Here is a 13,903-nt window from a genome sequence, read left to right on the forward strand (position 1 = left end):
TTAGTTTATTCAATGATATTGAACTCTTCAGCTATCTCACTCCATAAAAAGAGTCAAATTGTAGCTTATCTACTTGATTGGCTATGGTGGTGGGAAGGAAACAAGGACAAGAAATATGTACACAATAGAGGATATTCTTGATCAAGGTGATCTACCACCTTTAGACAAATAGACATCCTTTTCCAACTAACCAATCGGTGGTCAAACATCTCAATCACACCATTCCAAATAGACTTGGACTCAAAAGAGGCTCCCAAAGGGAGAATTTTATCCACTGCCCCAGCTTTTTAAGGAACATGGGCTATGAAAGTTGAATGAAGGTTTTTTTTTTTTTTTTTTTTTTTTTTTTTAACTGCTGTTCGTATGAAAATCATGGAATACCCTCATAATTTCTTCTTTCATCACATCCTCCAAGGTTGAAAGAAAGTAATCTAATGCCATCCAAACATGATGCTTCATTATTGATCATACTTTTTACCAGTTTGAGAAGAGCACTCTCTTCAAATGACCTCTCAAGCCACGTGGCCATCTCTTGCTCTACAGACTGAAGTAGTAATCCATCAAGCTTGGGCCTCCAAGCAAACACTCAAATTCTTTATTATTGACCATGCTTCACTATCCAAGCATGTACTTACTAAAAAAAAACTATCCAAGCATCTTGTGTTACCCTTTACTTATATAGGTCAGGTTAGGGTTTAAAGAACTAAGCCATTTAATTAAATGGGTAGTGTTCGGGTTAACCCATAAAGTTGAACACTCATGACACTAACATAAATTGCAACCCCTAATTTTCTAACAGATCATGAAAATATGTTTCTCGTTCTAGGGATACAAGGAATCTATCAATTCTACACTAAGGAGTGACCACTTACTATAACATGTAATAAGAATCCAACAAGGGGAATATCCATGAGATACTGCTCAAAGATGAATTCTAAGAAATCCAAATCGTTGAGCAAAAATGAGATTCACCCCATATATCACTTGGAAGCTGAGTGACATTGAAATCCCCACCAATGGACCATGGTAGTTCCGGCTGAGTACAACGACCAATCAGCTCTTCCTAGAAATATCTTCTATCACTATCAAATTTACGCAACCAAGCATTTACAAACCCCCAAGAGAAATCATCTTCTCCATTTCTAAAAGAACAAGCCTCAGTGTACTCACACTGCCAATTTATCCACCACCATCCCACAATAGCAAAACTCCACAGGACACCCCTTGAAGGCTAATAAATCCTTCCCACATGATGGCACCCACACAAACTTCAAACAATGCTTCTAGTGACAAACTCCATTCATTTCCAGCAAACAAACATGTGATACCTCATATGATAAGGATAAGGATAGATGATGTATGAGATCCCACATTGCTTGGGAATGAGAAGTTCTTGCTCTTTATAATGTTTTGATGGGGCTCCAATTGTATCATTGACTAGTCCATTTGGAATATCGGTCATGTGGTTTGGGCCTTCCATTGGGGCGTTACCAAACAACATCTACCTTCCATTGATAAGGTAAATTTTTAATTCTAAGGCGCTTCTTGGCCTCACTCAACCCTCAAACACTCAAGTTACCAGCTTCGGCTTCATAAAGAACCCAACAATACCCTCCCTATGACTTGGCCATGACTCGAATTTGGGTCCCGTGAGTCATAATTCATAGACCAAGTTAGCTGTGTTAGTTCTCTATGTGCTAACCTCCTATAAAAATGCCCACTCTGATGGAAATGAGTAAAGCCATGAACTGCTCTTCAAAGCCCTCACGTGATAACTTCACACAAGGTTGAATTTCCTTCACCTTTAGTAGCACCCGGTCCAATGATTTCAAACCTGTACAAACCACATTATCATTCTGAGGGCAAGAAATCAAGGGAATTGAATCACCAGACCTACTCATGCCAATGCCGTAAACCTCAACCACTTCAAAAGTTATCACCTCCTCACCCTTATCCCTTTTAATTTTATCCTCCACTAACTTCTCACAAAGGGAAGCATTCTGGCAAAGGGACTCGTCTTCCTCCCTTGCCAATCAGGGTTCATTCTCAGCACCAAGAGCCACCCAAGGGAACAAGCCTAAAAAAGGGGATCTTAACTGACAAAACAGTGCTGCTTTCTTTGCCGCCAAGCACCATAAAAGTGATATCAATGGTAGTGGGCACCAACAGATCAGAGCTAGACCATTCTACCACCATATTGACAGAATTTGATTCCAACAGTAGTTTAAATTACACTGATCCAGAAGCAAAACCCATGGAAGAAGTCACATCACACAGCAAGGACAAAGACTTCTTATCTATGACTACCTTTTGTAATAGTCCAAAGCCAATTAAAGTTACATCAAACAATTAATCATACATAAATGCTAAATTAGACACCACTCCCACCATCTTCTGAATATAGCTTCCAACATCAAGCAGAACACATTAATGAAACAAATAGAATTAAAGAAAAGAACAAAGTCCGAGTAAAACATCAGTGTCACAAATTTGATTATATAATCTATAAAAGAATAACGAAAAGACTTGACCTTGAAATAAACAGATAAAACTGTTTACGTATGTATGAATGTGTTCTGTAGTTCAAACAAACATACACACACAGTGCCAAATAGAAACAGTAGTGTGGATCACCAAATCCAGTAACAAAATACTTTTTTTTGGCAAGTTAGTAAATTAGTAATAATAGGATACTTAACCATACAGAAAAAACAAAAAGTTTGTGGAAATCAAGCTCGCTAAATTTGAATTGAAAAGTTCATCTAGGGATAATGTTCAAATACCAATCTGTAACAAAATAAAACTTACCTTTGTTGCAGATCGAGCAATTGCTTGAACAACAGTATCCTTGCTGAGAAAGTGCACGCCATCTTCCATCATCTAGAGATCAAAATAAATAACATCTTAGAAGGAAGCAAAACTACGAAGAGAGATGCAAGACAGTGCACACAATGTTTTTTCCTTTATAGAACTATCTCAAAAACATCTTTGATGCTATCATAGTATGAATCAACTACAAGTTGAAGTAATGACAAACATCAACAAATTGGTTGTTAATGCAAAAACCTTGAGAGTAAGGCATGGACGAGAGACGGCAAATCCAAAGGCTACAACAAGAGTAATCGCTGATACAGCAGCACCAACAAACGGTGGATATATTTTCAAACTGGCAACAACTCCCCAGCCCTCAGTTGCCAAAGCAATTGCATAAAGTACGAGAAAGGCGGCACTGTCGTGAAATTGATTTGACATATATCAGATGTGAATAAATTAGTATTACTCTATCCAGAAACACGGTACATTGCATGTTAAAAGAAAAAGTAGAGCAAGTTGCAAGTCGGAAATATGCTAACAGAAACAAAAGAATAAATAGGACATTTGACAAACCTGACATTCTTTCCGCAATCTGCATGAGCATCGTAGACATATACAGGCAGTACTCTTGGAGAATAGACTACAATTGGGGGTGAAAGAAGAACCTGCAGAAAAAGGGTTATATGATTATGCAAATGCAGATGAGGAGGATAACTAGAAATAAGACAAGATCACATACAAACAAAAAGATTTGCAACATGGAATAGAGATAGACCAATATAACTTACAGTCAATGCTCTTCCAGCAAGAAGAAACAGAAATGAAAAATAACCAACAGATGCTCCAACAAATGGTTTATCTGAACAGAAAAGGTGAAAAAAGGCAATGTCATAAGTAGCGTTATGATGCCTTTTTCTTAAGAACTACGAAGATATGAGGCTAGGAAAATGGTATAGGGTGGTTGTGAATTCCATTTTTCACCTTCAAACCATCCAACAAGAAATGCTGCCAAAGCCAAAAGAAAAGCAAGGAAGCAAACAAAGAACGTTTGTGTCCTGGTCAAATAAAAATTGTTTGAAGCCCAGTGGTGGATGGCACCAATAGCTAGTACAATCATGAGAAGAACCAAAAGAAATGCTACACCGATCTGTTTTGCATTAAGAAAAAGAACCAAGTTAGACAGGCTCACTACAACTTAAAGCTAAAATGAACTGCAAACACCAAAGGATCCTCACAGTCCAAGGTTTAATAACAACAATAACAGCTGATATTGCACCAAGCAAGAGGAGAAGACCAAAGCTAACAAATACATATACACCACGAGAAAGACTCCAATCATCATCTTTCCTGCAAATATATTCCATATCAAATCAGAACGTGAACAAGCAGCTACTACCTTAATGAGCACAAATTATTGAAAATGCCCGAACACTGCTTGTTAAAGTTGAACGGTAGAGCTAAGTTACTAAAGTACCATCATATGAGTTACTCACCATTTATGCAAACCAGAGCAAAGTGATAGTATAGCTGGAATACAGACTAGAGGAAGGAAAGCAGCCAGGAAATCAGTCTTTGTTGGAACCTGGTCATCCCTAGATTTAACTACTTCTAAATAGGATGCACCGCAAAATGCCACGAGAACAACTGGAAAGAAATTGCAGAGGCAAAGAATATGATAAATTAACACGTCAGTCCAACTTAATGGAGTTCACAAGGAATCAAAACCAAAGCAAATTCAGATAAACTACCTGAGAATATCCCAACACAGATGGCAGAAGAAAGAGAAAACCGATATGTTGCAAACCATGAAATAATTGGTAGTACGCCAGTAACTACCAAGGCAATTGCAGATGCCATTGCCCAGCCAAGGTACACCGATGATGCATAAGGAGAGCCTAAGCCTTTTTGCTCACCAGTCCATCCCTTATATTTTAAATCATCTAACGGCTTTGCAGATACTATTGCACCAAGAGCTAATACCGATCCAGCAAATACCGATATACAAATGACAAGAACAACACCCTGAAAGAGAAAATTGTTTAATGATGGATCCCTCAGGCAATATGCTTCCAACTTACAAGCACCATATCTTGTATACTCCCTATGAACATGGGCACTCTTTGATCATTCATAAAGTATTGACTTATTTATCAAGAAGAAAAACTACTAGCACCTTCAAAGTTAAGAGAACCATGGTTTGCTTCTTTAGATAATTACAGCTAATCCAATCTGAACAAAGATTCTACGACAGCACTCACATAAGGTAATGGAGAAAGAAAAATAAAGCAAGGAGAAGTCTCAAAAACCAGTAAAGAGAGGAATAAAAGTTAAAACAAAATAGTGAAATAGAAAACACATACCAAACTAATCAAATCTACATAAGCCACACATTTCAAGCGATAAAATTTCATTCAAAAGCTCAAAAGACCCACTTCAAGTAAACATAAGATACATAAGAGAGACTCATCTGGAAAAAGAATATGATACAAAATCATATAAATTGAGCCCATTAAAGTCTACAGAAGTTGTCCAAAGAAGGAAAGCATTGAAAAAAAAGGTCTAGAGCTGCTCAATCGTCTGTTCACGGCACTCACAGTTTCTACAATCTGTTGTATTCTATAAAACAATTTGCGCATTTGTTCTGTGCCTAAGTTAATATTAAATGGCAGAATCAAAGGTAGTTCTAATAATACAAGTGTAGCCAACGCCAAACTCTCCAACAGTCCAACTGATGAATAACCCAACACAGTAAGATGCAACCAGTAATTCACAATCCACATCTGTGTGCATGAGATTTTATCCTAAATCACAAATCAACATCTAGTGTAAATATCTGTATGTTTTAAGGGTAGTGATAGGCTTACTACCCTATCACTAGCCATTTACTACTTATAAAGTATTAGGAATTTTTTATTTTGTTATTTTTTTCTTTTTAAGTATTTTTTTAACATCCTTAGCCATTAAGAAAAAATTAAAAATATATATAATTTTACTAATAGTCACTTCCTTAACCATTAAGTAAAATAAAAAATCAAATACAAAATGAGTAGTAAATAGTTAGTAAAACAGTAGTAATCCTATCATTTTCCATGTTTTAAATATAGTTGTTTGGTTACACTAATGCAGGGAGGGGAAGAGACAAAAGATCAAACCTCCTTTGTCCCAGGCATATGATGATTTCCAGTGTTACCAGCACATTGTACTCGAGGAACCCAGAACTGGTAGCCACTACGGATCCATATGGGATAGGCAACAGAAAGGCAAGCGATCATAAGTGGAACAGTCAAAGACAATCCAAGAAGTACTGATGATTTGCTGCAAAACAAACACAGATATCAAGGGATAACAGAGTGTTCAGCTAATGCAATAGGCACATCAAAAAATTAAAAGGAACCAAAGTTATTTGAGCTTATAGCAAAAGTTCAAATTGTTTGTCAACTTGATGCCTGTATATAGGAGGACATAATAGAAATCAATTAAAAAGACTTTTTTCATAAACATGTGATATTGCTTTCAATCTGAATTCTAAGTTAAGTGAAACCAACATATCATTATAATTTACTGGTTAAGTTCAACATAGAAATCCAGCTTCAAATGACTCAGTGCTCTCAACCTGAACAAAGAAATGATCTTCACACTAACCAGTACAAATTGACCATCAACTAACAACGTTCCTATGTGGCTAGGACTATGGGGGTGATTAGGCAGTCAGAACTCTCATCTGGCACAAGAAGCAGTAGGAAAGCAAGTATTAGAATCACAAACGGAAACTGATCAGGAGTTCCTTTTATTCATTTATGGACAGATTCAGAGGCTTTCCAGTTTCCACATCATTGTTTTACTATTATGTGTAGTAGTTTTTTTTTATTTTTCCCCAGGGCAGCGCCACATGTCTACACACTCATGGCTGTTACTTCACCCATAAACAAAAAGACAAGGATCAATAGAACATTTAATCAAACAGAACTAAGGCAACATTTTTAGCCTAACAACATCTAGTTGGGACGGAAAAGGTAGAATAAGAGTTAGTTTCACAGCGGTACCTTGGAATGGCACAACACAAGAACTAAAAAAGTGTTAGATACAAAACTAAGGTGTAGTACGCCTGTTCCAGAGACATGTATTAACTAAATGATACCTTTTATACATCCTGCTCAACCTAAAGCCACTAAAAGAAAATTACAGACTTTGTCTTTCCTCACTAATGTAACCTATATTTTAACCTTGCTCCACCGGTATGGTGCCTTTAACTTGATCTTAATCAAACCGAACCAATGAAATTTTTTGATTCACCATATTGTTCTATGGAAAAACAGTTCTACCTTGCTAAAATCATATGCTACAAGTTAAAGCCTACACATGTAGCCCCCAAGCAACTCCTTCCATTTAGTATTGTTTTGATCCACAGAACACACTGATCCAAATGCACTTCTCTAACTTTGTCTGTCTTCATGAGCAACATCACTTTTTTTTATAGGTTAAAGAAATGTTATAACAGAAAAGAAAATAGGCGTAGCCCAAGCATACAGGACATATACAAGAGAAAACACCTTAGAAATAGATACAAGAGAATCATGACAGCTGAATCCGTTGAATCTATAGCAATTGCCGATGAAATTAGTGTATCAAAGAAGAAACATCTGAAATCATCCAATAAGCGTTCTGTCTTCAAAGCTCCGATCATTCCTTTCCCTCCAAATGCACCATAGTAGACATATGGGGACCATCTTCCATAATGCAACAATTGCAAGATGCCATCTGGACCTTTCTCTCTGGCAAGGAGATCAACCACTTTGCAAGGCATAACTCGTGCTAGCCCCACTCTACTAATTATATCATCCATAGGGCCCAAGCCACCTCACAATGAGTCAATGACAAAGAAAACGATCCATTGTCTCTCCACTTCTCAAACACATGCAACACTAGTCAATTTTTTTTTTTATATAGGCAATCAAGAAGTTTTATTCATAGAAATAGGCAAAGCCCAAGTATACACGGAGTATACATGAAAAGCCCCTAAGTAGAGTTTACAATCGAAAGGAGAAAATCATGGACATTTAGTCCATTACAAACAATGGCCCCTACCCATAAGATCAATTATTTAAAAAAGAGAACTTATAGCTCATTCATTGTTCTCTCACGATCTTCGAAGCTCCTAGCATTTCGCTCCTGCCAGATCCACCAACACATATATATAGGAACCTCCAGATGGCTGCCACTTGTGAGTTACCGTTAAGCCCTCTCCAGCTTGCAACGAAATCCACCAATCTAAGAGGCATGACCCATGACAACCCCATTCTCATGAAGAGGTCATCCCACATGGTTATGGCCACCTAGCAACATAAAAGCAAATGATCTACTAATTCACCATTCTTCTTACACATACAACACCAGTCCAACACCATTACCCTGTGTTTCCTTAAATTATGTGGTAAGAATCTTGTCCAATGACGCTGTCCATATGAAGAAAGGTGCTTTTGAAGGAGCTTTCGCCTGCCATATACTTTTCCATGGGAACATATTCCAGGACTTTTTAGAACTTAATAAAATGATCCAATAGTGAATTTACCTTTCTTGGATGAGCTAAAGTTCATCTTATCGCCGGTACCCTCAGTCCTGTTTACTGAATATAATGTTGCATAAAAGTCTGTAATAGTCTCCAGCTCCTAGTCTTGAGCTGCCCTATGAACTCAATAAAAGTCTGGAAATGACCAAGAGGTTGGCTATCGCTGCATCTTTTTCTCGTACAAGCTCAAAAATGGCCAGGAAGGTGTCTTGGAGACTTCTTTCACCACACCATTTTTTCGTACCAAAATCTAACACGAGAGCCGTCACCTACCACAATATGTTCATGTCCTCGAAAGATCTCCCAATGTCTCCTATTGAATTTCCACAAACACACCCCATATGGGCCGTGTACCTCATTCAAGCACCACCATCCCCAAGCCTCCCCAAGATGTGAATCTATAAGTGACTTCCATAGGGCCTCTCTTTCGTGTTAATACCTCCACAACCAATTACCCAACAGGGCTTGATTAAATTTTGCCAAGTGGAGAATCCCCAATCCACCCCTAGAAAATGGAGTACAGACTGTTGACCAATTAACCAAATGAAATTTGAATTCTTCCCCCAATCCACTCCACAAGAAATCCCTTGGTAACTTCTTAATACGGTTGGCAACCTTTGTAGGGAGCGGGAACAATGGCAGGAAATAAGTGGGTAAGTTAGAAATAGTACTTTTAATAAAACTCAACCTACCACCTTTCAACAAATACAACCTCTTACAAGAAGCCAGTCTGCACTCTACCTTTTCAACCACAACATGCCAAATTCTTTCGAATCTAAAGGGAGCACCCAAAGGTAAGCCTAGATACTTCAAAGGTAGAGATGCTACCTTGCATCCCAAGAGAGCAGCTAAATTATCCGCTTCAAAAACTACTCCCACTGGCACCAATTCAGACGTTGAGAGACAAAGAAGCAAAGCCTGCAAGGATTGAATGTGCCCGAGATGTGCACCACAGAAGATAAGAGTGCAACACCAGTCAATTACTACGATTTGTCTAGTTCTTAAGTTATCCATGGTCAAAATCTTCCGTAAAGATGCTATCCAAACAAAGAATGAGACCTAAAGAGGTGCCTTACTCCTCCAAACACTCCTCCAAGGAAAAGGATTATGGTATCCATCATATCCACCACCAAAGCCTCCTTATCTTGAGCAATCCGAAAGAGTTAGGAATGCAAACATAAGAGCCCTATCACCACATCAAACATCATGCCAAAAACTAACTTAGAGCCCTCGCCAACCTCTAATCAAAAAAGTCAGGAAAACCCTCCTCATCCATTTCTAATATTTTCCACAAGCCCACTCCACGAGCACCCCTAACTTCAATAGAACACCAAACCCCCAACTGCTCCCATACTTAAGAGTCAATAACCACTCTCCACAATGCCTCCTCCTCCTGGTGATACCGCCACAATGACTTCCCAAGCAAATCCTTATTAAAGACCCTTAGCTTACAAACCCCCAAACCTCCACAACATATCGGGGAGCAAACCTTGTCCCAACTAACAAGATGGAACTTGGCTTCGCCCCCAATTCCTCCCTATAAGAAAGCGCAGCAGACTTATCAATACGATCAGCAACACCTGCAGGTATTATTAAATATCATATTGTTTACCATACTAGTTTCCTTTATTATTAAATATGTTGCATCCAAGTCAGTCATACAGCACGAAATGAACTCCACTGCAATTCATGCAGTCTTCCAATGACGCAACGTAAAGTAACATCCTAACGACTGAGAGAGGTCACTCCATGGGCACATCAAGCATGCAACTTTAAACTTATCATTGGTATGGTTTCATCAATGCTGAAGAGTGTGTAAGATAATCAATTAAGCTGACTGAAGAAAAATAGACCCATAAATGCTGCAGAAAAGTTAAAATTCAGAATACAACTAGAAAAATAGAGGATTTTTTTTTCTTTTTTAATAAGTAGAAAAATAGAGGATTCATTTTGGAACATTTATAACCATGTCTACAGTAGGGGTGGCAATGTATGACACAACCCGTGAACCCGGCACAAAATAAGCGAGGGTTTGATATAAATGGGTTTGGTTCAAGATGGTTTCACCCGGTAAGGCATGACTAATAAACGGGTCAATTGCGGGTCAACCCGCGAAACCCACAATCACCCTATATAACACGAACTATTTTCAAATGTTTAGATTTATATGCCTTTTTTATTCTTGAGATGTAATATTAATATTAGTATTTGACTACTTGATATATCAAACTATTAAACTTTTTTTGTTAGTATGTAATTTTATTTTATTTTTAAATATTAATTTTCTTATGTATTATTGGTTCGGATATTGATAATAAAATATTTTATCATGAATCCAATTGTAATTGTAAATTATTTATATAGTTTTCCTTGTATTATATATGAAATTATATTAATTGGGTTAAAAAAAATATACGGGCCAACTCAACCAATTTATAAAAAACAGTTGAAATGGGTTAAGCAGGTTGAAACAGGTTAAATGTGTTGTCCAGGTTAACCCAATAAAAGTTAATCATTCAACACGCTAGGCGGGTCGCGTCATTATTTATATGGGTCATGTAAGGGATTTAATTAAACGGGTCATGTTCGGAGTTGACCCATATAGTCTAATACTCATGACCTAACACAACATGAGCACGACCCACGAACACAAATTGCCACCACTAGTCTACTATAAGTCAATAATATTAGTATAGATATAACAAAATAAAATGCTACTTTAAATAAGAGTGATCAATTTTTGGATGCCAAGTATGCTAACATGTGGTCAACTATTCAAATCGAATTAAAGCCATTCCATACATCACGATATCATTTTGTTTATGCATAAATGAATATAAAAATTGGAAGAACACCAAAAAGATAAGAATGATCTACCGAAACACAAGGACCATACCTTAAGAAGGAAAGCAACAGCCCAACGCAGGTGCTGAGCAGCCAAGCTATAAAGCCATACTGTGGAAACATGGCACAATTGACAGAGTAAGAACACTTGATAATGCCATTAGAATAGTTCATGAAAAGGGAAGTAGTGCTCATTCCGGTACTTAAATCCATGCATATTACTACATATGGATTTTTATAAATTAGGTAGAAGTAATAATTGCTTTTATGATGGTGATGGACCATTTAATAAAGGAGATTGCACCTGAACTTCCATATTTACAAACTCAGTTCAGCTTGTAGATAGAATAAACTCCAACCTTTCTTAAGATGCTTTTACCCCATAGGAAAGAATGGTTTGGGTTGGGGAGGTAGTTCAAGTCGAGGGAAGACTAAAGGGAGGGCATTATGAAGCAATCCTCGTAGAGGGAGTTTTGGGTGAAGTATTAGTCTTACCGGAAACAAGGGGTTGGGTTGGGGAGGTTTGTCCTATTCCCATTCGGGCTTGGTGTATTTTGGATAGATTTCTAATTTTCATGGGCTTATTGGCCATTAGGAGCTCTCTAGTATGGGCTAGATGCTTTCTTGTATACGTCCAGTGTACTTAGATACTCCTATTGTTAATATATATAATATTTTTGCTTAAAAAAAATAAAATAAAATAAAAAATGAAAGAATGGTTTGAAGGAAAAAAAATTTTAAAAAAAAATGCAAAATTTGTAGGCTCGTGGAAACCTTTTCTCCGTATGTATTCCTTCATACAGATAAGCATTTTCAAACAACAGATACAAAACTATTCTTCCTGAGAGACATGCAAGTAAGCATCCTTACAACGACAGTTTGTTTTTTACAATCTCATTACAGTAATAGATATTCATCTACTTATCAGGGGAAAAAAAACATATATATATACATATAACCATCTCACCTTCAAAGACTGCCAACACTGCATAAAAATTAAAATCGGAGGACCATTACAAAAATCTTAATTACATCTCCAAGCAAATCATTCTAGCAAATAATCAGCCCAAAGAGAAATCGGAAAGTAACAGTAATATCAGCCACTGAACTAATTCAGATATCTCATACTAAATATATGCAGTTTTACCTTGCGGGGTTTTGATGTCATGGCCATTTCTTCCGCTTGAAGTGAACGCAGGAAAGCCATGACTGAACAGACAACTGGAGAAAGCAGCAACACCGCAAAGCCGAATTCAAACTACAAACATAAAAATTTACCAAATACCAAAATAAGTAGGGACAATGCCACACCAAACAACCTTGAACATATATAAATCCATTTAGTTCCCAGCATTAAACAGGAGTGATTTATGGATATCAAGATGCCACCAAAAAGAACAATTTTTTCTCTTTTACCTGTTGGTGTGATGCATTAATGATTTTAATGGTCTTTGGACGAAAAATTGCCACAATGATCGTTTCAACGATGAAGACAAAACTAAAGAGAACCCATGCTCGCTCTGGAGTACCAGCTACGTGATGCAATATAAGCCTCACCAATTGAAGCCACTTTTCAAGCCCATGAAGCCTCAATTCTTCTGACAATGAAATTTGATTGGGCATAGCATTGTCGACACTGTTCGAGTCAATGATGGTGATATCAGTGTTGTCACGGTGATCTCTATCTGCATCTAAACTACTCCTTTGTAGCAATGCCAGGATGGTTGGATCCAAGCTCTTCTCCTTCAACATCATGGCAAAATTGGGATCCAATCCTTTATCTTGCAATAAACTTGTCAGTTCTAGGTCGCCTTGTCTTGCCCTTTTTTTCAACAGAGATGTGATCCTAGGGTCATTCAACCTTTCTTGGAATGCAAGAGATAAATTCAAATCTAGCATTTGTTGATTCGCAGAATTTGAAGCACTAGACTCGCAGCCTTGGCTTTCAAGACCACTACTAGAACAAACCATCAAGGAGCTAGTGGGCTCAATATTTTTATCAACAAAGGATGTCCCTACTTCAGGGTCTTGAACAACAGAGCGACAAGAGCTACTACGAAATGCTAAACTTGGCCTTCCACTATCTATGCTCTTATCACTGTTTATTCCCTCTTGTGAACTAGCAGTTCGACACAGGACAACATTATTCCAGTTAGCACCATCAACTGTGCATTGAGCCCTACTTGCTTCAATTACATTACCAAGGTGACCCACTTCAACACTACTGCTACGTTTCATGCTTGAGCCACAACCTTCAGAAGAGCTGGATGAGCTGTTATGTTCCTTTCTACGAAATCCCTCTCTTAAGCGAATCACTGTGCTCTGTAATGCATCCCTCCTTGCAGCTAATGGGTTTGTAACTGATAAATGACGAGAAACAGCAGCCCCTAAAAGCACAGATGCTACAACTGCATAACTAACACAATGCCCCAAGTACCTGAAAAGAAATATGTCGGTGACAACAGTGACCAAAACCAGTTGTATTGCCAATGCTTGCAATCAGAGAGTCTAAAACAAACCAGTAATGCACTCCAAAGCAAATGAGAAAAACCCGAGATGTGCCAGCTACAAATAGTGCCACAACACGACTGCTAAGAAGCTTAAACCCATACAGGCATGCACCCATATTCCAATCTACAAGACAGCAATTGCAAATCGATAAACTAGCACCATAATAAT

At 37.7% G+C, this 13,903-nt stretch overlaps 1 protein-coding gene across 1 annotated transcript in view; it reads right to left on the reverse strand.

Annotated features, from left to right (window-relative positions):
* The window catches only part of LOC122291643 (calpain-type cysteine protease DEK1), a 47,759-nt gene that overhangs the window by 10,936 nt on the left and 22,920 nt on the right, over window positions 1-13,903 (reverse strand). Inside the window, exons 7-19 of the mRNA XM_043099463.1 lie at window positions 13,744-13,858; window positions 12,641-13,661; window positions 12,372-12,482; window positions 11,277-11,335; window positions 5,967-6,129; window positions 4,563-4,836; window positions 4,308-4,458; window positions 4,050-4,161; window positions 3,796-3,961; window positions 3,603-3,673; window positions 3,388-3,479; window positions 3,067-3,229; window positions 2,809-2,880 (exon numbers count right to left, since the gene is read on the reverse strand). Coding sequence (XP_042955397.1) covers window positions 2,809-2,880; window positions 3,067-3,229; window positions 3,388-3,479; window positions 3,603-3,673; window positions 3,796-3,961; window positions 4,050-4,161; window positions 4,308-4,458; window positions 4,563-4,836; window positions 5,967-6,129; window positions 11,277-11,335; window positions 12,372-12,482; window positions 12,641-13,661; window positions 13,744-13,858 — 2,570 coding nt within the window. The remainder of the gene's footprint in view (window positions 1-2,808; window positions 2,881-3,066; window positions 3,230-3,387; window positions 3,480-3,602; window positions 3,674-3,795; window positions 3,962-4,049; window positions 4,162-4,307; window positions 4,459-4,562; window positions 4,837-5,966; window positions 6,130-11,276; window positions 11,336-12,371; window positions 12,483-12,640; window positions 13,662-13,743; window positions 13,859-13,903) is intronic.

This window comes from Carya illinoinensis, chromosome 13 (assembly GCF_018687715.1).
Source record: "Carya illinoinensis cultivar Pawnee chromosome 13, C.illinoinensisPawnee_v1, whole genome shotgun sequence".
NCBI classification, from domain to species: Eukaryota; Viridiplantae; Streptophyta; class Magnoliopsida; order Fagales; family Juglandaceae; genus Carya; species Carya illinoinensis.